Genomic DNA, 25947 nt, shown 5'->3' with positions numbered 1-25947 from the left:
TTATTGGTTTTAGTATCTCAACTTCACCCATGCAATTTCTAAATTATCTTTATTAGATCTCATTTGCTTGTGAGTCTATGCATCTTAATAGGATATCAATTTTAATTATTATTTAATAAGTGTCCTAGAAATCGGACAAAGGGTCATTTACTATCTCATTATTTTTAAAGCGTTATTAGCGAAGCTAACAAAAATAATAATGGAGGGAATGCGCGAGGAAGGCTAATACTGGAGTACATAGAACAACAACTGAAGATGGATCCAAGATGTGCCAAGAAGCAAGACTTTGATTATAGGTCTTTTCCTATTAACCAATATTGGAATAGTTGGATCCAGTCTGTAGAATCGTCAAATTACCAAAAACTTGCTTCGCAACAAGTCTTATAAATCGTTTATACAGAGTGTCATATATGTATGGGAACCCTTCAATAACTTGGAGACTGTTTTAGATATAATACTGTAACTTTTAGGATAAGTTATTGGTCAAATACTCTACCTTTTGAAGCACCTCTGAATTTCAACCCCTCATAAATGGGTGACTTAGGGGTTGTTACTCGAATATTTTAAATGTAAACACCCATCGTGTGATACATCATTTTAAAGGCCTTTTCAAAACGAAAAGTATGACATCAAAAAAAATGTTCCATGATACTTTTATCCAAAATGGCAGCTGATTGAGCTTTATCAATTATTTATTTAAAAACTAAAACTTTAGTCAGCCGCCATTTTGGATAGATGTATCATAGAGCATTTTTATAAAAATGGATAAAAGTATCATAGAGCATTTTTATTGATGTCATCTTTCTTGGTTTAAAAAGGCCTTTAAAATGATGTAATAAACATCATATAATATACTATTATACCTACCTACCTATTATTATTAAGTACCTAATAGTGTTAGGTCTAGGTACTGTCATAGAGAAAAGATAGCATATTATTATGATACTGTTGTAAATGTGTTGTAAAACTCACTGTACTTGTTATCTTTTCATAAACAGTTTGTTGCCAAAACCATGGCAACCGTGTTCACATGATTAGTACCCATGTAGGGCTAGTCTACATCTACATCAATACTATACAGAATGGTTATAAAAGGACTTTACAACTTTAAAAGCACATATATTTATGTATTATATATTTTTATAGAAATGACTTACAGAATTGAGAAAGGTTTCATTTTGTTACAAAACACTACAAGATTAAGATGTGGGTTTTATTTTGGTTCGATTTGACAGCCGTTGGTAATGCGACATACATAAAACCGATGGATTTCTTCCTGTGGGGTTTCATAAAGGATAAGGTTCATGTTCCGCCTCTACCAGGCAATCAAACCAAACACCCACAGTGTTTTGTAACAAAATGACACCTTTCTCAATTCTGTAATTAAAATAAATACTTATGTGCTTTCAAAGTTGTAAAGTCCTTTTTATAACCACCCTTTATTGTACATTAATATTGCAGGACTATGGGCCGGCTTAATAGAACGTTGCCATCCATATTTTCAATTCTGAGTTTTACAAATAGCATTGTTATGATTGTGGTAGATATTCATATTGGATGAAAATCCTTTTCATATAACTGCGTGTAAAATAGTTATTTGTATATCTAGAGTGAAAAGTACGACTTTTTCTCCCTGAGGGAAAAAGTTTGAAGCCCGAGGCAAAGCCGAGGGCAACAATTTTCCTGAGGGAGAAAAAGTATTTTTCGCTCGTGATGTACACAACATTTTTCCTCCATCTACATTTTTTTATAGAAACTGCAAATTAAATCATTCTAATAACTTACGTATTGGTGACAATGTTTCCTAACAACATAACCTAAAATCTAAAACCTAAAAACCGGTCGTCTGATAGGCACTGCTGATTGCGCTATCTATCGGCCAAGTGTAACAATTATATCAGCTGGGCTACCAAAAATGGCTGACTCCAGATCACGCGTTTCAGATTTGAATTGCAGAATGCAGATCAAAAATATTTGTTGGCTGGTATTTTGAATAGAATAAAATATTTTTAAAATTGTATAAATTTTTATCGTCTACTAATATTAAGAATATAATATCATACAAACATATATTTCATGAGTTGATCAAATTTCTGGTTGTGGTATTGAATTCAGTTGACTCAATGACAGGCACCTCTATTACGCTTTCTCATCTGAGCTTAGACCTTCTAACCTATTACCATGTAAGTTTTAAAATAGAGATGCTTCCCATGTTATTTAAATGGAGTCACTTTTACTCCCTAGGGAGTTTTTCTGTTTTTTACTACCTAGAGCGAAAAAGTGACACTTTAGTATTATGTTTCAGGGAGTAAAGTAAGTACTTTAGACAGTAGGTGGAGGAAAAAAGAATTTACATACTCTCAATTCTCCTCGTAAAACAGCTTATTTCTGAGGAGAATCTACTTTTTCACTCGCTAACCATCTGCACATGCGCAGTAGATTTTCTTTACGCTCGTTAATCATTCGCGCATGCACAGAAGAGTTTCTTATCGCTCGCTAATCAGCTGATGATAAGCACAGCTCGCCAAAAGTAGGTCAGATCTTAACCAAAACGTCGATAATTGTACCAGATATAAGTAATTTAACAGGTTTGGGCAGTTGTAGAAAAAATTTTGTATGTAATTCGCGCGTAATGCTTCTTTATCGCTCTTGCAAAATTATCAACAAATTAACTTTTACGCGAGCGATAAAGTCGCGCATTACGCTCTTAATACATAAATAGCTATTATATAATGTTATGACCATTTAGGCCGTACTCTCACTAGTGTGACACAAATTGTACGACTCCAGCAGTCTCTTATTTTACGACTTGAGTCGCTTGTCTTGCTCATTGACAGATTTCCATTTGCTATTCGACTCATTTGCGACCTTCAAGTTAAAATTGTATTATAAAGCTGGATTCGCAGACAACAGTGGCAGTGAAAATATAAATCTCACAAGTTGTGATGGTATTATCCCTACTCACTAGACCAGGCTGAGTGGGAACAGTGGAAGAACTCGTGGTTATTATATTTTCACTGTCACTGTTGTAAGTAAATCCAGCTTAAAATTTTCATAAATTAAAAAAATAATTGAACTTTAATTGAGCTTTTTTGATAATTGAACTTATGCTTGCTTTAGTTTATGCTATTCATTCCACCTCAAATCTAAACTTCACTTTTTGAAGATTCTCGATACTCAATCACTGGCCGACCAGCAAGCCGAGTCGCAGAGCAACTGAGTCTCTGTTTAGTTCTGTCCGTGGTCAATTTAGTATTTTGGAATACTTGAGCGTGTCTCATCTCAGCTAATGAAAGATTTGTCAATATCAAGTAGTTTTCATTCACTACAGATATTTACAGTTGGCAGCCCTGATTCAACACGTGCCGGTTGCACAACAGCCGGTTAAATTTTAACCGTGATTAATTCCATGAGAACCAGAGAATCTGTCTTTTAAGAAACGCCTCATGCAATTAATCACGGTTAAAATTTAACCGGCTGTTGTGCAACCGGGCCTTAGAATTGCAGTTCTACACAAGCTGTAGTGCATTATTTATATTGTCAATTGTTTCCTGATGCGTCATTGCAGTAGCTATTTGCTACATAATAGGTTCAGCAGGTAGGTATGAATAGACGGATTTTTTGTTAAGACTAGATGACAGGCAGGTATAACACAAAGCCTACTACAGACAGTTCACTACAATAGCTCTTGACCACTGACTGCCATTTCAACACCATTTGTCAATATTAATAAACACAGGTCATACAAATCAGCTCATTTTTGACTTAAATCCTTGGTTTGGTTACCTAACATCAATAAATTGATGTAAATGCAAAGTACTTGCTTCAAATAGAAATTAGTGCCCTAAAAATCCCCTGTAGTTCGATGTAAACGACCACCAACTTACTCGATTTGGTCAGTCCTGGCTGACAATAAGAGAAAATAGATATCTGCTGCATATGCGTAGTAAATAATTTCTTCTTCAAATTATCAACCTGGACTCAGCTTGAATGGAACAAATAAACAAAATCATGATTATTTTATCTATAGTAGAGTTGAAACAACTTTCAACTGGAAGGGATATGCGGAGCAGAGAAATAGAGAACCGGTTCAGCCAATTACAGTGATGAATAGTCATAAAGACAAGCACGTTTGCCAAGTTGACAAAACAGGCTCAGTCGATGCAGTGCTTTCAGAGAAGAAACTAGGTACGCGTATCATGAGATATTGAACAATCACTATAATCCGTACAAAATTACTTCTAACTTGGAGGAATATGCGGCGCAGAGAAACGGAGGGAGATCAGCCAATTACAGTGATGGATCTAGAGTCATAGGTGGAAGCGCAGTTGCCAATTTGTCGATTAGAATCAGGCGAATCAGTGCTTGCAGAGAGGAAACTTCGTAAGTTTAACATGAGCGCTTGAATACACACTAGAAATTAGAGAACGCTGGCCAGTTCAAGACGGCAACATCGCCGGAGTCGTATCCCTACCGCTCTAAGCCTTCTCTGCTGCGCATGTCTATCCCAAGTCAAAAGTTATTTTGCACAGAGTATAAAAACTAAAAAAACGCTGTCCGCTATAGCACAGAAACATCGCGGCCGTTGTATCCCTACTTTTTCTTTATTTCGCATATCCCTCCCAAGTCGGAAGATCTTTTAATTCAACTATAGAGAATGCATGATAGTTCTGAATTTCATATATTCTATCTCTGTATTAATATAATATGATATTTTAAAACATAATTCTTACAAATATTTATGAAATTACAAAAAAAGTCAATCAAATAAATGATAATAGGTGTCAAATAATAATAATAGATATTTTTAATTAAAACTTCTATATTTATTATTCTTCAAAAATACACAAATTTGAAATCAAACTCTGCAGAAGACATTGCAGTAAGTAAATTATGTACAAAATTGAAATGGATGTCAAATTATCATTATTTCTCAAGTCGTGTAATAGTATTATACAATGTTATCAGCATTTGTATGGTAAACATTTTTATTCTTATATATTGCCATTCACCGGGTAAGTGAACCTCATGCTATCTTTCTTATACTCTACATTTTTGATAAAATATGTATTGCAATGTAATTAATCAAGAAGCAATTAATTTCAATTCATATTCAACTACTGAATTTCAGGCTGATTGCAATTAAATCTTTGAGTGTTTTAGGTTTATGGATAAATCCATTTCGCCATCAGTGGAAAAAAGTATAAGGAAATGCTTATTCCATAGCCCTATACAGACTTTTTCCAAACTCCCTACCAATATTCTAGGGAATTGTTACTGGGTAAGAAACATATCTAAATATTATTTTTAAACTGTTCGAAAATCCTTAGTTACTCACACAACCACCATTTTGGGGTTTTTCACTTACTAGTTTTCCTCAATAATGCTGAGGTCTCATATGGAAATGAGACCTTGCACAATTATTATTATGACAACAAGACAGAGCTAACAGAAAAAAAACAAAATTGCGGCTGTGTGAGTAACTAAGGACTTTCGGACAGTTTAAAAATGATATTCGGATATGTTTCGTACCCAGGAACAATGTCCTATAATATTGGTAGGGAGTTTGAAAACACTCTATATATAACACAATATAAGAGACATTAGTCTGCAATTTAAATACATACAGTAATTCCAATCGGACAATATTTGTGATGAAACATTTACAAATTTTACGGTTACTAATTAGCAAAGAGTTATAAATAATAAATTCCAAGTTTACTAATAAATAAGAAATCTAGTAAACTAAAAGTTCAACATTATTAAAATTTAATTTTTCTTGGCTAAGATGTCCTGAATTCAACATATATACTACCACATTAGCTTATTTTAACAATATTGAAACAGCGTTACTTTCCTAATCTAGGATATAGTTCATAAGTCAAAAGTAAATAATCACAAAGTTTATGTTGAACTACTAGCACTTTTATACAATGAATATTCCAAACATAATACACTTTTTGATATATTATTTTCAATTCTTTCAATAAGAAAGATAATAACTCATTTATTTTCTTACAAGTAAAATAAATTTCCATATCATCAATATATAAAAAATTCATTTGCTCTTGTAATTGTGGAATCACTAAACGTATGAGCTAAGATCTAATTTCACTTGAAGTTAATTTCAAGCTTGATATATAATTCAAGTGAATCTGATTGACAATAGTGAAAATACTTGGTGGTGGATTTATATGATCCGTCCTTCAATCAAGAACACCAATGTGAACATGTTAATCTTTCATTCACAATAAAATCATAAGGTGAATGAAGAAGAATAATTATGAGTTTTTGACTACTATAATACATGAATCACTGAATCCTAACCTAGAAAGTTTGTACTGCGCCAGTTCGGCAGGATGGTTGAGCTGAACATGTTCAGCTAGATTTGGCGCTTCATCGCTGTCATAGGTGAGCACCTGAGAGCAGACGTCGCACTTGACCTTATTGTCGGACAATTTGACGTAGAAGTCCCACGTCAAGGAGGCATCCTGCGTCTCACCGGTCAGGACTGCTATGCTCTTCACCTGGTCACCGTCCAGGTGAACGCCTTCTTCGGAGGTGGCGCCCTGCTCACCCAGCGAAGTCACTATGTTCGAAATCAACTCGGATTCTTGTGGCGATATTTCTGTGGCATTCACGTCATCCGAAATACCCACACTGTAATTGGGTAGCAAATCACTGATCACCTTCACAATGTCGGCCGATTCCACTTCGGGAATCTCAGTCGTTTCCACGATTTCATAATGCACTGCGCCTGAGTCGAGTCTAGGGGTCACCGTCACCAGATTGTCTTCTGACGTATAAAACACTTCATTATCGACGACAGATTCTTCGACAGAGGTCGTTTCATACAGTTCTTTTGCCGTTTTTGGAGATTCCTGGAGTGGTTTCGGTTTTTCAACCGGGGACTTTTCAATTGTTGGATTGGTGGGCAAGGATGCCTTGACAGGCGAACTTTTTTCTCCTCCAGACGCCGGTGGCTTCAATCCTTCGAAACCTTCTAAAAACACAATGTTATGCTTTGCACTTAGATGGTTTTGCAAGCCACTTATTTGCCCACTCTTGCATGACAGGTAAACTGAGCACAGATTGCACTTCAACAGATTACTATTTTTCTCTTGTTTGAAGTAAGACCAAACAGGATGTCTCTTCTCAAATTTCGACTCCAATGAAGTTGAAGTTGTATTGGTTGGAGTAGTGATGTTTTCATTCAACATCTTTTGATCGGCTTTGAGTGGACTGACTTGCCCATCACCGGATGGCAAAGTGGTATTTATTTTTCCAGCCGGATTGACATCTGCAAGATTGACGGCTGCTGCGGTGTCACCTATGGTTTTTTTCAATTCAGAGTATTGATTCATGTTGACAATCAGGATATTATGTTTGACACGCAGATGTGTTCGTAAAATGCTGATACCAAATTTACTGGATATACTTTTCGAGCAAACATTACACCTTGAGAAATCAGGCTGACCGTCAATTGGTGTGAAATAAGTCCAAACTAAGCTCTTCTTGGTCTTCGTTTTTTCTAGGTCTTGGAAATGTTTCAACGATTTCTTGGCTTTGGCTTTGGGAGTAGTTAATGTTGCTTTCTTCGAAACTTCTGATAATTGATCGCTTGAAACAGAAGGGGCAGGCGAGGAGGAGGGGATGGACTTGGTTGGTGAGGGGTTGGACTTGGCTGGCGAGGGGTTGGGAGGGGGTGAGGGTGAGTTGTTGTTGTCTTCACTGATTTCATCGTCGAACTTGACTTTCTTCTGAGGTTGTTTGACTGCCACCTCAGTATCAGCTGATCTTTTTGGTGTCATATTGTTTTGCATTAGTTTATTTCCAACATTGACCAGCCACTTGTTATGAACGATGCGAAGGTGTTTGAGCAGAACGACCGAAAGATCGCCATCTTCAGCTGTACAACTGCAATAGATTAAGCACAGCTTGCATTTGGCTGTTTGAGGTCGCGACCCGTCTTTCTCGAAATGCTGCCACGCCCATTTTGTCTGTGCGAGTGTCGGCTGCTCAGAGGTCACTTTATTCTGGGTCGGGACCGGGACCGGGAGCGGGACAGGGCTCGATACTCCTACTGCCGGCGTGATTTTGTGTACTGTTTGGAGATGCCTGGTCAAGGGAGCCACGTGAGTTTTATCGCTGAAAAGAAACTGTTTTGCACACAGCTTGCACTTGGCTCCTTTATCAATCTCAGTGAAATACTTCCAGGTGTTAGCATATTTCACACTTTCATCAGTACTACTACTAGTGGTGAAGGCATTACTAGGAGTGGTGCTTTGCAGGGCGTTTCTAGGAGTGGTGTTTTGCAGGGCGTTTCTAGGAGTGGTGTTTTGCAGGGCGTTTCTAGGAGTGGTGTTTTTCAGTGGCTGATGATACGGTTGACTCTTATTGCTCAGTTTCAGAAGGTCACTTAGATGCATTGCTCGTAGATGACTGGCCAAAGTGTCAACGTTTTTAGATGAGTATTTGAAGTTCAACTTACAGAAATTGCAGCTCGCCAATTCTGATCCAACCACTTTGAAGTGTTGCCATAGTTTTACTTTGACTAATTTTGTATTTTTTGGCGACGGTGTTTGCATGGGTGATTTGGTGGTTTGCATGGGTGATTTGGTGGTTTGCGGTGGTTGAGGCCGCGCACTCGCAGTTGGCCGATCAGCTGCTGCTGCGTTGATAGCTCCTTTGATAGCTCTGTGCATACTCAGCAACCCTTTGTGTTTCACTAGTGCATGGTCGAAATGCAAACTGAATCTCAGATAGTTTGCACTTATACTCTCACAGCAGAGATTGCAATGATATTTGTTTGAAAATTCGGAATAGCACAACTTGATAGAATTCATTTTCTTATTTTTGAGTTCGTCAAACATCTCTAGGAGTGAAAGTGTTTTCTGGGGACAATCGGTTTGATTGGCTGTAATAAATGTTTGATCCACTGGATCATTTTTGTATAGCCAGTTAATATATTCATTCCCATGGTTAAAACGACATGCGATTTTACAAATTATTTTGTTTGCATTTTTTAGAGATGGTGAACAGAATATGCATACGTTATTATACCGTTTCAAAGCGGAAAAGTAGTAACACTGTTTCTTAATTGAGTCTTGTGTACTTGAACTTGAGTTTTTCAATGTGAGCTCAGTTGATTTGTTTTCAGGTTCTGACTTGGTTGTATCTTTTTTCAATCTCAACCCAGTTGATAAGCTAACCAATTTTGGAACTTTGTGATTACAATGAACTTTTGTTGAGATGAACTTGTAACAAATTTCACACTTGCTTTTCAATACATCCTGTTTTGTGAAATGTTTCCACACACTAACTTTAGAAACTGAGCTTTTACCAATTGTTTTTTTGTGCAATTTCAATAAATGATTGCGAAGTGGTTTGGTATTTCCTATTCTATAATAAACTTCACGGGAGCACAATGAACATTTGGCTTGCAAGTTACGCTTTTTGCGTATAGTCAGTAGTCTCTTGAGTGTTCTCATATCTGAGCACTTGTAATTCTCAATTCTTTTGACTTCTTTCAAAATAGTTTTCAGATAGTCTTGATGTTTTGTCAATAAATGAGTCTTCATAGTTTCAAAATCATTTTTTTCAAGATGAATAGTACACATTTTGCATGACACTTTTGTACCGTCAATTTTTGAAAATTGATTGACAATTCTACGCCTTGTACACCTCATTATAGCTTTTCTCTGATCATTTTCTTCCGAATTTGATAAACGCGTTTCATCATCAATAACTTTACCCAAATGACAGTCAAGCAGATGTTGTGAGAGAAACATCAAATTTGCTGATTTGTTACCAACAAACTGTTTATTGCAGAGCTTACATTGCTGCCGGTTGGCAGAGAATTCGAGGTAATATTTCAAGGTGAAGCTGCATTTGGATAGAATTTGATCCTCATTCTTATCTGCATTTGGCTGGAGTTTGGCTATTGGGACATTGGGTTTAGCAGCAGCAGCCCTTCTTCTCCTAGTGGGCAGTGGCGTTGACTGAGCCTGCACCTTTTGTATGGATAACGGACGAACATTGGATTGAGGCGGCGACGACATCAGGGTGGCGTTGGTGTTATTGGGTGGCGTTGTGCACACTGGACTCTCACTTGTTTCTGGCAGGTTTCCTTCATTGGAGCCTGCTTTTGGTTTGAAAAGTTTTCTAACATGCTCTTGTAGAATATGAGACATCAATATCTCAGTTAGAGTGTCGCTACATTGGATATTTTTCAAACACAGCTTACACATCAATCTATCATCACTCAACCTCCTGAAAAATCTCCTTATTTCACTAAGATTGTATTCAAGTTTTTTACGATAGTAACAGTCACCCAATGTATAAGGCTTGGTTTGATTCTTGAGCCGGAAATTCAAAGGAATATCATCCAAGCTGGCATCCAGGCTGGCGGCATATTTGTTGCAAATCTTCAGATGGTGCTCTATTTGCGATGAATCACCTCTGTGACTAACTGTCTTTGAACAGTGCACACATCTTGCCCAAAAGCCATTTATTTTCTTGAAGTGTTTCCAATCTTTGTCTTTAGGCGACAATTGTACGGCTGCCATCAGTTGTGTTTTATGCTTGTTTGGATAAGGATGTTCATCATTTTCAAGAATATCTGGTGTCACAAAATCAGGGTCCCTAATACTTTCGTCTTTCAAGATCTTTCTTGGTCGACCAGGCTTAGCATTCTTTTTAGTCACATCATCCAATTGCGGTTGGGCAGAACATTGGTTATAATGGTCGAGCAAACTCTTTGTGTTCTTGTTATTGTAGGATACTTTCGTGTTGCATCTCTTACACAACGCATTTTCGGATCTTAAAAATGAATAGTACTTCAAAAATTGTTGTCCAGTTGGCGATGTAGTTGAAGTGATAGTCTGTGAATTAGTTTTGTTAGTAGATTGGGAGTTTGATTCAGCTTTCTTCGGCAATATGAACCTGTGTTTAGCTTTCTTCGGCAATTCAAGCTTTTGTTCAGCTTTCTTCGGCAATTCGAGCTTTTGCCTCTTTTGAGGTGGAGCCGACTTCTGGCTAGATTGATTGGCAGACCTTTTAGCATTGTGTGACATTCTCAGATGCCTTGTAAGGCTCTGTAAATTTCCACTGCTGTATGAAAAGCACTTGAGGCATTCGTTACACTGAGCCAAGCCTCTTTCCAATTTTGTGAAATACGACCAGGTACGTTGGCGAGGCTTTCTTTCACTAACATTTTCACCAACATCGGAAGTTTCTCCGTTCGACTCACCTTCGTAATCCTTATCTTTATCTTCATCGTCTCCATCTTCCTCATCTTCCTCCTCTTCTTTTTCTTCTTCATCTGCGACAGCTTTGATGTTTCTAGCAGGCTTCTTTTGGACTTTGTCTGCGAGCTCTTCTTCACCGTGTTTATGGAGTAAATGCGATTTTAGAATTTGAAGATCATCTAGACATCTGTATGGCATATATTGAAAGCACAATTTACACCTAGCCGTTTGTGAGTTGATAAATGAGAAATAATTTAAAGGCTGATTTTTAAAGGTGTGATCTTTGATTTTCTTGAAATTAGTAGATTCCCGGCCGGGCTTCACTGAAGGCTTATCCAATTCAGGATTTCTCTTCTCATGGTCATGGACTGTCTGCAAGTGTCGAGTTAGATTAGACAATCTCTTATGCAGTAAAGCTCGACCACAAATCTTACACTCTGCCAATGTAGGCGTCTTTTTAATAAAATACGACCAAACAATGCCATGTTTTTTATCGTAATTCATAGAAGATAGAGACTCTACAGATACTATTTTCATGTCAGACTGATAAGGATTGGTGTCATTCAACAAAGATGCGTCACATCTTTCAAGAACAACAGAGCATTCTCGTTTGCACGCTTCAATTAAACTTTCTTGCAGATGGTCTGAAGAGTAGGTATCATCATTATCAAAACCCGGCATACTATTATCGTTCTCAATTGATTCGATTTCTTCCTTTATTTCTATCCGATTAGTGTTAAAGTCAGTATTTTCATCCTCTAATAGAGCATTCGATCCAGACACTTTACCTTTAGGAGAGATTGCATCTCCAACTTCCGATCCAATAGTTTTAGAACAGTTTTGTTTTTCATTCGCCGTTTTATTGCTTTTATTTTTACTTGTAATCGGAGTTTCACGTTTGTCACTTTCAGCTAACTCAGAAAATAACGCACACATATCTCTCTCCACATTAGTAGTTGCTGCACTGGAATCTTCTGTAGAATTATCTGAAATTCTACCTTTTTTTTGGTTATTTTGAGGGACAATATAATCATTTTTACTTTTTTCATTTTCTTCAAAATTGGACGATGACTTTTTATATGCCTCAATATCATCATTTCCAAATAAGAGCTGACTAGCTATATCATCATTTGATGTATTTGCATCTTCGTTTCTTCCTGAGTTTTCAGAAGAGACTTTAAGAGAGTTTCGATCTTCTACAGTTGTGGATTTTGAACTTTCATCACACGAGTTTGAAGATGTGTCCTGCGGCATTTTCAAAGTTAAAAATTCTTCTACAACATTTTCTGATTCTTCCAGAACATTACCTGATTTCTCATGAACATTATCTGATTCCTCAAAAACATTATCTGTTGATTCTTCATGATCTTCAGCTGATTCTTGATAAAAAGAGCCCCGGCTTTTATCTGAATTTACATCTTTATCATTTTCTGAATCTGTTTTAAGACTCTCTTCAATGTTTTGATCATTATTTCCATTTTGAGAAGCAGGAGCCGAACTCACTCTTGTGTTGTTAGTTGAACTATTCCGTTGCAAATCATTGTCTGCGTTGGCGGATTCAGTCGAATCCTTTTTCTGGTCGGTTGACAATTTTGACGAGGATGGAAGGTTTACATCACCAACACTCAATGAAATATCGCTAGAAGATTTGTCCCCTTTGTGTGTACTTGAACAGTCATCTGGATCAAGTTGAGTGCTTGAATTACCTTTTTCCGAGAGTTGTTCAAAGGATGGGCTTTCATCTTCCTCCTTCTGAATGTCCAATGGATCCGTGGCACTGCTTTCCTCCATGATGACAGCTCAAGACGCATCCAACAACATCGTCAAACGGATCAGTTTACCTGAAAAAGAGCAACTGCTATTAAAATGTATAGCGGCTAACACATCATAATGATTGCAAATAGAGAATATTAACTGAATCTACAGTGTATGAAATAATCTACTGAAAGTTCTATAAAACAAGGAATTTGCCCTGATTGGTGTAAAACAGCCAGACTCAAGCATCTTTCTAAAAGTGGGGACAAAACTGATTCAACAATTATCAATCAATCTCTCTGTAACCGATCTTAGATCCAAGTATAGTTACACACACATCGATTTTGTGGACATAAGATTTTTGCCATCCTTTCAATTTTTTTTTAGATTGAACATAACTTTACAAACATCTATCTGGACGGCAAGAAATCGTACGTCCAAAAATCGATCTTTGTGTAAGTAGACTAAGATATTAGAGAGAATCATTTGCAGTTAGCTGATAGATTATATAGTCCGGACTGGTAATGATACTTACTTGTGTGGGCTTTTGATATGTTTTTCCCCTATACTAAAAAGAGCTGCGGGATGAAAAATAGTGTTCTAAACTAGTGTTCTAATAGTGTTTACCCTCTATAACCTTTCGTTGACTGGACTATTATGGAAAGCAATGAAAATGAAATTCTTTGCAATAAACAATATGGTTTCCGCAAATCAAAGTCAACTAAATTATTACTTGTAGATTTCCTCAAATAATTTACTGATATTTATGATAATAGAGTTCATTTCACAACAACTGAACACAAAATACCACAATAAATCTATACTAAATTATAAATGGGCTTTTATATACTTTGCCCTTGAAATTCACGTGTAGAATTGTGGCCTGATTTCCTATTTTTTCGATTATCCGACCGAGTGCAGATCAGTAGATGCTCATACATAGCCAATCGGTCGGAAAAAATGGTCCAGACAGCTCTCCCAGGAGAGAAATGAGACATGCTCTCAGTTATGTTGATACTACACAAATCCTACTTATTACATCCCATAATTAGTATGTCTGAGAAGTAATATTCAAAAGAAAAGAACATTTTTGTTTTCAATTTGAACAAAATTTCAATTTCCTCCTAAAGGTAGGCGCACACAGATTGTCATCGGACGGACGGCACGCATCGGACGATTAGATTTGATGCATTGTTTTCAATTGGAGTGCGCATGCCTGTACGATGCGGATTGAAAACAATGCATCAAATCTAATCGTCCGATGCGTGCCGTCCGTCCGATGACGATCTGTGTGCGCCTACTTTTACCCTCCAACCCTGAAACTTTTTTAGCTCTACTGGAATATTGTGGATCATACTATACATATAGTTTTGTGGTTATATTGGAAATTTGAGAAGGTCGCAATTTTACACAATTTGGCAACACTGTTATTTCTTCGATGGAGGACCAACTATCAAATTATTCAATTCAGACAAAAGCAACGTTGGCAACTCGGACTAACCAAACCTAGTATGCGACCATTGTTGGAATTGTCATGTTCAGCAGCTAGGCCTACAGACTATACTACAAATAGTACAGTCACTATCTACATAATTGGTGCTTGCAATTTATATTGTACTTCTGATTAACAAAACTACAATATATATTATTTTAAATATAAAATTTATATACAATATATATTGGTTTTCCAAGATATTTTATTTGGATTCATGAGAGAAGTCCAGAATCAAATTCTTCATGCAAAATCTCCTTGTGCTATATACAGAGTGGCCCAAAAACCTCATATTTTCGTTATTTTTATTTTAAAAAAAGGCGAAAGCAAATTTTTCTTTCCGATCACTGGATTTGGCGGAAATAGCTGAAAACTAGAAAATGAACCGGAAAATACGAGGTTTTTGGGTCACCCTGTATATATAGCACAAGGAAATTTTGCATGAAGAATTTGGTTCTGGACTTCTCTCATGTATCCAAATAATATTTTTAAAAATCAGAACTACAATATAAATTGCAAGCACACCCCCCTTTTTCATGTCTATATTGACTGGACTAAAATAGCTATTACTATAATTGCGCTTGTTTGGATTCAACATAATACATGGATTGCTCCGACGATAAGCTTCATGTTCGGTTATTTTTGTTGACCTGCTGCCTTACCAGTTTCATCTATCAACCCTCAGTTTTCACATTTCGTCCACCTCCCAAACAGTCTCATGTTAATTGATCGAAAATCACTATTTCTAATCTTTCACATACTCCCAAATTCAGGGATTCACATTAGTAGCGAGATAAATTCTGACTAGATTTTGAGCTGATTAAACCTCAAAGTATATTGTTTGAGAGGGTAGTTATGTCGATTTCATTGTCACCGTGACGTATGAGAAAGCAACAGCTTCTTTAGGGGTATTCACAAGTGCTATTTGATAACTCTGGATTGTGAACGCCCCATCCAAAACCGACTGCTATAAGCTAACTGCAATAGTGTTACAAGCGGATAATTTGTGTAACTCAAAGTTTATAACCTCAATTTTGCTACCAAATATGACCAAAACAAATATGGCTGCCGTTTTAACAGAGTTAGCGGACTCAAACCTGCACTATCTGCTATCTCGTCTGCAATTTTTTTTTCTACTATAGCGTACTATTATAGCATTGAGTTAACACAGACTGCAGGAGTTAGCGAATAGCTCGACTTAGCCAGCTAACTCCAACATTGCGAATACCCTATGGTGACTGTTTCTGGACATAGTATGCTTCAAGGCGGCATCACATCAAAATTCAAACATTTCTTCATCTACACTTTGACATTTTCCTTGAGTCTGGTTTTCCGTCGCATGTGGGGCCGAAATTGTTTTTTTTTCAGTTCAAGATAAGTCAACATTTGTAAACTAGTGTATCTACAGGATTGAATTTTCCAAAAGAAAATGTCAATATGCCTTGATTCAAGGTTTATGCCCGGTTGCACAAAAACCTGTTAAATTTTAAGCATGATTAAATGTCACGGTCACGAGAACCAATCAGAAGAAGCTTTTTCGAAAAGAAGGCTTCTCTGATTGGTTGCTGTGGCATCTAATCACGATTAAAATTTAACAGGCCTTGGTGCCACCGATCCTTGATATATTATTTTTACTATTCATTCTATCTGTAATACAAGGGACAAATTTAAAACAAATTTACTGTATTGAGCATTACTATTATTACTATGAGAGCATTCTCATTCATATGCATTTAATTTAGAACTAATGTTTAGAAATTTTTCAAAAAAGATTTTCAACTTAAAAATTTTAATAGTATGATAAATAAAAATGAAGTAAATATCTCAATATGACTTATTGAATAAATATGTAAATATATTATTTGGTTTAAATTTTAATAGAGAATTACCTAGTTGCAATAATTTTCGTTTGTAATGTCAATTGAATTAGATAATTTTGATAAAGTTGACGAATCATATTTGGGGATAATTAAACAGTTATTTCCATGAAAAATAGTGAATAATCAAATCAATAACATATATTTACAGTTTGATTCGCAACTCCAACACAAGGAGGGTAGAATAGAAGCATTATCATTATCTATTGTTATTATTTTTATCATTATATTCATTATCTATTATTTTGATTTATTCCACTGTTTTTACAGCAGAGAACCCGCTGTCTTTGGAAGACAATAAATTATACAATAGAATAATAATTCAATTGATTTTTTATTAGTTAATAGCAGGCTCATATTGCCATTGCCTGGAGTGATTACGTTTGGTTCGACAAACTTCACTGGATAATTTCTATTGATATTAAAAAAATTGTTAAAACTGCTGAAAAATAAATAATAAAAAAGACAATATTCATACTATCAGTAAAGTTTTTAAAAATAATTACTACTACTAACTTAGAATAATAAACACTTTATACACAAATTCAAGTTTAGTGAAAAACTTTTTTATACTAAAATGAAGCGTTCATTTGGACCACAGCATCAATAAAATTTTAGCCAGTAAAAACGGATTACAAATGTTGACTTTCAAGATTCCTTATGTGAAGTCTTATCATCTATACAGAATTAACAACTAGTACAGTTACACATTTGAAGGTTATTCAAAACCAAAAACAGTTACTGCTTTCAAAATATTTTTTATTTTTATACAGAAACATGTTTTTAAATTTATAAAATATGTAACAATTCAAACAAAAGTAAACATTTTATTTACATCTAATGGGTTAAAAAATCCTTAGTGGTAAAAAATAACTCTACTACTGTACTAATAGGTTATTTTATGAGGCAAGGTTGCGCCACAACAAAATTTTATCTTACAACTGTTGAATTAAGATTGTAAAGGGACAATATTTTAAATAAATAACGCAATAAATATGAGTAAGTAGAGTATAAAGGTGACTAAATAACATATATCATTGAATATTATGAGTAGAACATGAAATAGTAAATATATTATATACTGATATTCTGACAAAATTAAATGCTATTGAAAGAAAGCCATAAACAATTTTCTTGCATAAACTAATAATGCAATTGATAAAAATACTCAAATAATTGATCTTTTCAAGTTGAAACCCTTACGGTCGATGAATAACAATCATCATCATACCATTAATGTTGGTTTTAATTACCTACATCTTTACTATAAAAAAACTATTTTTCAATACTCAAATTCATATTTAATAAAACAATGTAATAACTTTATTTGCCGAAATTTTTTTCTACCTTGAATTTTCATGAAATTCATAACATTACGTATGTTTTATTTATCGAAATGAATATAATAGTAATTATTATTACACGACAATCCAAAATAAATGCTGTGAATCACCCCGAAGACTTCTGCTACTGCAAATATTGACAACAGGGTAAACAGCTAGATGGAAATTCGATGAGCGCTACTATTCAAAAATTATTTGTCAGCCCGGGCTACTATCCAGAGATTGTCAGTTTGGTGTACGGGTATCCCTGACCGCCAATTAGGAGGTACCGGGTTCGTTTCTCGGGGTGACAAATAATTTTTGAATAGTAGCGCTCATCGAATTTCCATCTAGCTGTTTACCCTGTTGTCAATATTTGCAGTACCGTAGCAGAAGTCTTCGGGGTGATTCACAGCATTTAATTTGGATTTTCGTTTAATAATAATTATTAATTTATTACCATCTGAATAAATGCAATATCTCAGTAATTTCCTTCCATCTGTAGAATATAATAGTGTTTAACATTCAAATACTAGAAGAAACTGAACGTGTTGAACAATCGACTTGTTTTTTAATAAGTAACTTAGTTGATAAGTTTCACATAAGAAAATATTAGCAATTTCAATTTTACAAACGAGTAAAATCTATAGCTGGCTCAACAAATTAATTTGTAATTCAAATAAACAGAATCAAAGTCACATTTCAACATAAGCTGTGCTCCAAATGAACGACAAATTTGTATTAGAATAGATTTTGTATTTAATCTTAATTAAAGTTTCTCATCAGACATTCACACTTTGAGTTTTGTTGTATGAGAGTAATATGGACACATTCTAATGATGGGTGAATATTACTTGCACAACGATCGTTTGTTTCGATAATGAGAGAACAATACCTACTTAAAATGAACTAATCTGAGGTAAATCGGACATAATCAGCAAACAAAAATGGATGTTTATTGGATTCCGCGAAACACAAAATATTATGTAACTACTCAATTCATTCATGAAATGTTCTGTGAATTAATCAAGGCCTCATTTAGAACATTCGAATGTTTTACTTCAAGATGTCGACGTAAATTAGTAATAGGCGAAGACTTGTAGGATAAATCTTTTTGGCAAATTCGACAAGTAACTTTACAGTTTTCAGAACGGGTGAAATAATTCCACAGAAAACTGGTTTTTCGTTTTCGGCTTATTGTTTTAACGGGTGGTTGAGTTTGGTTGGCATCATGAACGTATATAATACATTTGTCGTTGTTTGGCTCAGAAAAGGCTGATCCGATTGCAGAAGCGTGCTTCGTCTTCAGATGCCGTGACAAGTTGTTGATGCATTTGCTACTTTTGAATGCTAGAGTCACATCGCACAGTGTACACTTGACTCTAGCATCGGGCAGCTTCGTGAAATACTGCCATGATGGACTTCGATGCACTTTTTTCATCAAATTATCCAGATTGGTATTATCCTGATCATCAGACTCGTTTGTCTGAATAGGTTCGAGAACACCAACTACTTCTTCAGCAATATAAGACGGAAAGGTCTCTTCAAGCAGAAAGTTTTCACAGCTGTTTTGATTACCAGACTCAACGATGGCTGTTTTGATAAAAGTTTGAGAGTCGTTGTTAGCAACTTCTGTAATATTCAAATCTTCATCTAAAATATATTTATATTTGACAGTAGTCAAGTCTGGTGCAGCTGGAAGATCTATCACTTGAGGATTAACTTTCGAATTTGGGACAATGTACACTTTATGGATAGTTCGCAGATGACGAGATAAATTGCTTATGTTATTGTTCTTTATAGAAATAACTTGTTGGCACATGATACACAGTGCGTTATCGACAGACTTCCTTTGAAAGTAATGCCAAATGTTGCCCGACTTTTTCGTAGCAACAGTAGGTTCGTTTGCCAATTGAAATAAAAATTCTTTGTCAGATTCTTTATTAACACATTTCTTGGATCTCAGATGTCTGACCAGATTAGAGGTGCATCCATTCTTTATTGCAATTAGCCGTTTACAATTGTTGCATTCGGCCCATTCATCATTCAACTTTTTATAATGCATCCATCTACCATCCGTTTCATTTATAGTACTCTTTATGCTTAATGATGAACGATTTCTGAATATTTCTTGTTTTAATAACTGAGCAAGCCTGGGATGCTTATTTATCAAATGTCTTTTCAAGTTATTTAAAGTGGAAGTTTTTGCAATTCGTCCACAAGCATTACAATAAGCTGTATTTGCACCAACTCTAGTGAAAAACTTCCATATAAGACTCACGTTACGACGCTTTCCATGAGTAGGTTGCTTATTTTCCGGAATTATTTCCACTTCTCTAGATTCATTCAAGTCTTGATCTTTACTAGCAATGGCCAACATTGACGAATGTGTTTTCCCAGTGCCAGCATTCAAGCTCGAATTTCCAATGCTAATAGCATCCAAAATCAAAGTTTGATTCTCATCAACAACAGCCAAGTTCGATGAGGGATTCTCATTGTTAAAATCAAAAGTAGTTGCTGTGTCTCTTTCACTCATGACATTAAAACTAGATGAGAGACTTTCAGGAATTTCTTCAAAACAGGATACAGAATTTTCGCTTGCCGATGGTTGACTGGCACTAACAAAGTTCACGGTCATTGTGGGCTGTTCACTATTAGCGCTAGTTTCAATTGGACGTTGCCACTTCAGGCCCAATGGAGTATCAAAATATGCTTTAGCCTCAACTTCATCAATCAATCTTCTTTTCTTTTCAACTGATTTACTCAACTTGATAAACGTTTTTACCAGAAATCTATGTTTGAACCAGAAATTATCCAAGCATGATCGTAAGTTTGAGCCCTGTAATACTTTTGGGCACAAGAGACAACACGATTTTTCAAAGTTATTAATGGATAACAATATTGCATAAACTTGCCTCTCAGATTTTGGCATATCCTGGAGATAAAGTGTGCTCAAGCAATTTTCATTTGGTTTTGAATACAACAAATTTGGTATGACAAATTGCCTTCTTAGTACGCATCGACAAATCAAACTCATAGGGTTCTTCAAACAAATATCACAATAATTCTTGACTATGTTCAAAGAACTACAATAAATACGAGAGGAAATCTTAACTGATTTTCTACCATCAGTGGGCGATTTCTTCAATTTTTTCAAGGACTTGATACTAGAAGAAACGGAAAAAATCATTGGCACTCTATGACGACAATGTATACTTTTCGAAATGAGTTTTCTACAAAGTTTGCATTTTGCATAGCTGGATGCCGATTTACAAAAAAAAGTAATCAAATGAGAATCATCTTTCAGAGCTGTTTCTCTCAATTTCGAACATGATTCCAGTTCATCTGCCTTTTCTTTTATAGTCATAATGGTCATTTGATTTTCCTTGTATTGTTCAAACGTTACTCCCATATTATAGGTATTTATATGTTGTTCTTTCATGTGTTTTGCACACGTTTCACGATCGGAATGGGAAAGATACTCACAACAAAGTTTGCATTTGATACGAGATGAATTCTTATTTGGCAAAACTTTAGGAACACACTTTTTCTTCACGGATTTACGAAGTTCTTTTCTCAAATAGTTGGTTGCAATTCTCCTCCTATTACTAATAGAAAACATTCGCCCATTTTCATAAAGCATATTCAAATTGACTTGAAGCACACCATTGTGTTTCGTATTTAAATGTCGGGCCAAGTTACTGGTGTTTAATGATTTAATTGAGAGAACATGGTTACACAACCTACATTTAGCATAAGGTAGGGCCAATTTGGGATCTGCAGTGAGAAAATATTTCCATACGTCGCTCAATTTACCTACAGGTTTAACCCACTTGATTGTTCTCAATATTGCACTATGGAGCTGTTTTTCACTCTTCTGACAAGTAGTGCTTTCAGAATTTGAATGGTCTTCTTCTTTACTTGTACATGAGATACCATAAGACTGGAGGAACACAATCGATCGGAATGTCTTACTCATATGTGTACACCAAACATGTTCGGCTAATTGATTGAGACTCTCATCGTTCTCCAAACTCAACAATTTAGAGCAGAGTTTACATTCAAATTGATGATTCCCCAGTGGCTTAAAGTATGATAAAACATCCTCGTTCAATAATTTCTGCGTTTCACTTCTAGCAGATACGTCGATTGCACGCTTGCCTGTTGCATTTTCACTAGTATTTGTATTAGTAAACACCATCTCTTCCAAAATCTTTTGTACAAAAGCTGTTTTATGATCTTCAAGAATATGCTTCTCAAGAATACTTGTATCTCCTGAAAAGGACAAGCATTTGGAACAGAACATGCACTTTGCTTTGTTCCCATCAATATTCAAAAAGTTTCCTGCAAAATTCTGACTATACGACAAACATTTCCGAGATGGTTCAGAGGGACCAGAAACGTCCGTCATATTTTGTTGAGTGGGTGAACGTTCATCAGAGGAGAATTTTACTTTGGTCGATACTAACGTTGAAGAATTATTACTGAAGAACCTTGCTAAATGCCAATATGTTGGATACTTTTTTGAAAATACTTTTTTATGTTCCTTGTACAGATGAGAAATGAGTGTTTTTCTGTTGTAACACACCGGTCTCAAACAAATTTTACAAGTTGCTGAATGATTATTTCGAGTTCTGTAATACATTTCAAATTTTCTTCCTAGATTTTTAGCGCAGTTGGAAGAGGCTTCTACTTGTGTGCTGCTTCTGCTTGATTCGCAACCTTCTTCCCTGATAACCATTTCAGCCGAATCAGGCTTGTGAAGAGAAACAGAATGCTCTGACTCAAGATGGTCCAACAAAACATGTAAATCGTCAACCGACTTATAAATTAGAGAACGAAAACAAAGCCTACAAGCTGCATTTCCACTTGATATATCAAAGAATCTCCAAGGCTGACTAGCATCGTAGCTTGTATCATGAGCTTTTAATGTTGCCACTTCCTTTGAGCAGGTCTTTTCCTCGTTTTTTCCTACCGAATTAGATTCATTCTCCCCTTCGAATTCTATTACAACGTTCTCAGTTGGTTTTTGTAAACGTGAAAGAGGCACTGAGGAATGCCTATTACTTTGGTTTAATGGTACTTTCGACAATTCTTCTAAATCCTCTTGCATCTCTTCTTGATCTTGTTCAACACTGGGATGAGGAGAAAGTATTATAATATCAGGGTCGGCATAGCGTTCTAAATGACTATTTCGTTTCCTTTTTTTGGGTGATGCAGATTCTGAAGGATGCTTTAAACGCAAGTGTCTGTAGAAATTGGATGTACTGTTCCCAACATAGTTCAATCTGCCAGAGCAGAGAACACATTCGTACTTATTGTTTACGACCAACTTGAAGTACCTCCAAATGCCACTTGTCTTTTTTCGCTGCTTGCTTGATTTTGGTTGTTTTTTCCTACTACCTCGTGAACTACTTTCATCAATTTTAACGTCAATTTCGTAATCATCAGCGAGATTTACGGGCATTGTTTTGCGTCTAACTGGTCTTAATGACATCGTGAAACGATTTCTCAAAATTTTAGCAAATACAAAGGAAGGGTACTAATTGAAAATCTCAATATTCATGAGGATCAAATAATACTTTGTTGTGATGAATGAATAGTACCATTAAACAGTATAAAACCCGGTGAACATTCAAGAATAGCCATTATGTTTGGGGAATAGATAGTTTCCTAAAATATGAATTTATAGAGAATGTGACAATTAAGTGTCACCTATCAAGAATCTTCACATTTCGCATAAGTTACCTTTTCAACACTAAGCAGGAAATACTGAGAATTCTTGCAAAGGTTTCTATGTTCTGCTGGATGTCAGCTATTCTCCAATTGAAATCCAAGGAAGTAGGTTAATCTTCTCCAATTATGAAATAACCTGCAAATAATTTGAACAAATTTTAAAAAGCTACATTTTTTTCTGTACGGTATCAAGACTAAAAATGACAAATAAAATATTAATGACAGTTTACAAAATGTAATGAAAGATATTCGGAGATTCACAGCACAGAATATTTATAATTCTATTAAGGCACGACGATAAATCAAATTCAGTATAAAACCTATTTATAGCATCTTGAGCACGGGGACAATATAGCTTTCACTAGCTGTACGGGAATACGGAATTGGAAATGCCATGCATATTAAAGATCCAAACATTTTCAATTCCGTGTTCCCTTAGTAGCTAGGAGCCCTGCTAGCCGTAGCTGTAGTAACAGTAGCAGCTTCTAATGTTCCTGTGTGCAGCGTGCTTATAACATTCAAATGGATCTAAAATTCAATCTCAAGGAGAAATTTCTTTTATTTTCATTGATATCAAAAATCAATAGTACCGGTAATACAGTACATACCATATGGATAATAATTGTTCAACAATGCATCAAAATAAACAAAGGGAAAATAAGATGAAATACAGAAAGCCTATACTATTTAACCTAATTTTTTTAATAGAAGTATCAAACTTTTGATTTTTGACAAGTGTTACGTCATGATATAAACGAGGGTTGTCTCAAGATTAAGTTGCACTATTCTTGTATTTAATCTTGTACATGGGAGGAAAAGGCTGAAATTCTCTGGGAACTTTCTTCTTCCAGGTTTAGTGGCAGAACTGTAAAATTTTCATGAGTTTACCGTGATTCATTAGTCAGTTAGGAGCAATCCAATGTGGAGCTACACTCACTTCTACCGCCGATTGCAAATACGTGGTGACATCCGAGTTGTGTGGTGTGTATAGAGACGACATTATGTCAAGGCCACTTGCTCCTTGTGGGCAAATCCTCTGTTTCAGGAAGTATAATAGCAAACAACATAGCGGCCGTCCATCTACGCCACTTGCCCCAAACATTGTCAAAGACACCGACTGTAGCCTTACGGTTCAAAAAAATCATTAGCAGCAACTCTCTCCAAATGTTGAAATCAGCCACAAACATCACACAACTCGCGGTGAATTTCAGTTGCACTTTATTCTTCCCCGTTAAAAAACGGATGACTCCATTTATTTTGTAATCGGCGGTAGAAGTAAGTGTAGCTCAATGATTTACTGTAATATTGGATTGCTTGTCACTGACGAAAGAATAATGATAGCCTCATGAAAATTTTACCAAACATGGAAGAAAGTTCCCTGAAAATTTCAGCCTTTTCCTCCCATGTACAAGAAAAAAATGTAACTTTCTTTTGAGACAACCCTCGTAATATCAAGTTAATGTCGCATGCATTCGGCTGCAGAATAGAAGTGTTATACGAACCCGTAAAAAACTTCATTGGAAAGTTGGATTTAGAATAATTTTATGGCTAAATATAAATCTAAATAAATATCTCAAAACTTGAACGAAAATTGAGCAACTAAGGATTCACTGTATTTCAAATGGTGCTTCCGTACCAAGAGTGAAGATGGAATTGTGATCTCTGGTCGCCGGGACATGTTCCACGATTCCTATGGAAGTGAGCGACCAACCCTTGATGTCAACTGCCAACCAAAAATAGAAATACAAATTATAAAACCAACATTAAGTCAAGAATTGTCTTCAATACACAGATAGAGATAATTTTTGTTTGATTTTCATTTTATTAAATTAAAAAATTTATTCATTTTAATGTTATTTTCTACAGAATTCATAACATCATCAAACATTTACAAATGTTGAAACAGTTACAATCAAGATATTTAGATAGGAGTGAAAGAATATCACCCACATTGACATAATGTGTACGTTCTGTGTACAGTAAATTGTTCCAGTTCCAATCGTAAATTGTTCCATCACGTGACTAGTGCAAAATGTTCCCATGGAACGCCATTTAATCGTTGGTTCAAGCTTTTGGCGCGTATATATAAAGTTGATTTACACTAAAATGTGTCGTTTACTAGCAGCGTGAATGAAGAAAGGCTGTTTTACAAACTTGACGTCTAGAAAAGTGTGCATTTCTTGTATTCCATTACTCTAAAATTATCTATAGAGAAAAATTCATTTAATAAATGGTTATCAAACATCATATTGTTGGTTATGTATTCTATGGCTATGCTATGGTAAACAAATTATCAGCGCATGCGTAGAGAAGCAAGCAGACTACAATAATCGACCAATGAGAGCTCAGATAGTTGGAACTGTACCAGGTTGGACAATTTACCACGCTTCGACTGTGGGGCAGGATTTTGGAACTTGAACTAGTTTCTGGTACAGAATCTGTCAAAACTCTTCCCATGGAACGCGGAACTTTTTACCTGGTAAATTGTGAATCGGACAATTTACCACATTCCATGT

The 25947-nt window shown here is 35.6% G+C and overlaps 1 protein-coding gene across 1 annotated transcript; it reads right to left on the bottom strand.

Annotated features, from left to right (window-relative positions):
- Positions 1-4802: 4802 nt before the first annotated feature.
- Positions 4803-25181, bottom strand: LOC111049866. The gene is made up of 3 exons (XM_022336044.2): positions 25068-25181; positions 23444-23567; positions 4803-13090 (listed from the first exon to the last, which is right to left on the bottom strand). Exon 3 carries the CDS (start codon positions 13038-13040, stop codon positions 6282-6284), a length of 6759 nt encoding a protein of 2252 aa, XP_022191736.2. The 5' UTR covers positions 13041-13090; positions 23444-23567; positions 25068-25181; the 3' UTR covers positions 4803-6281.
- Positions 25182-25947: the final 766 nt, after the last annotated feature.

This window comes from Nilaparvata lugens, chromosome 4 (assembly GCF_014356525.2).
Source record: "Nilaparvata lugens isolate BPH chromosome 4, ASM1435652v1, whole genome shotgun sequence".
Classification (NCBI taxonomy): domain Eukaryota; kingdom Metazoa; phylum Arthropoda; class Insecta; order Hemiptera; family Delphacidae; genus Nilaparvata; species Nilaparvata lugens.
Note: the sequence above shows the minus strand (reverse complement) of the source record. Positions and strands in the feature narration are given on the sequence as shown.

Coding starts and splice junctions, on each gene's coding strand:
- LOC111049866 (XM_022336044.2), bottom strand. CDS start 13,040: ATGGAGGAAAGCAGTGCCACGGATCCATTGGACATTCAGAAGGAGGAA.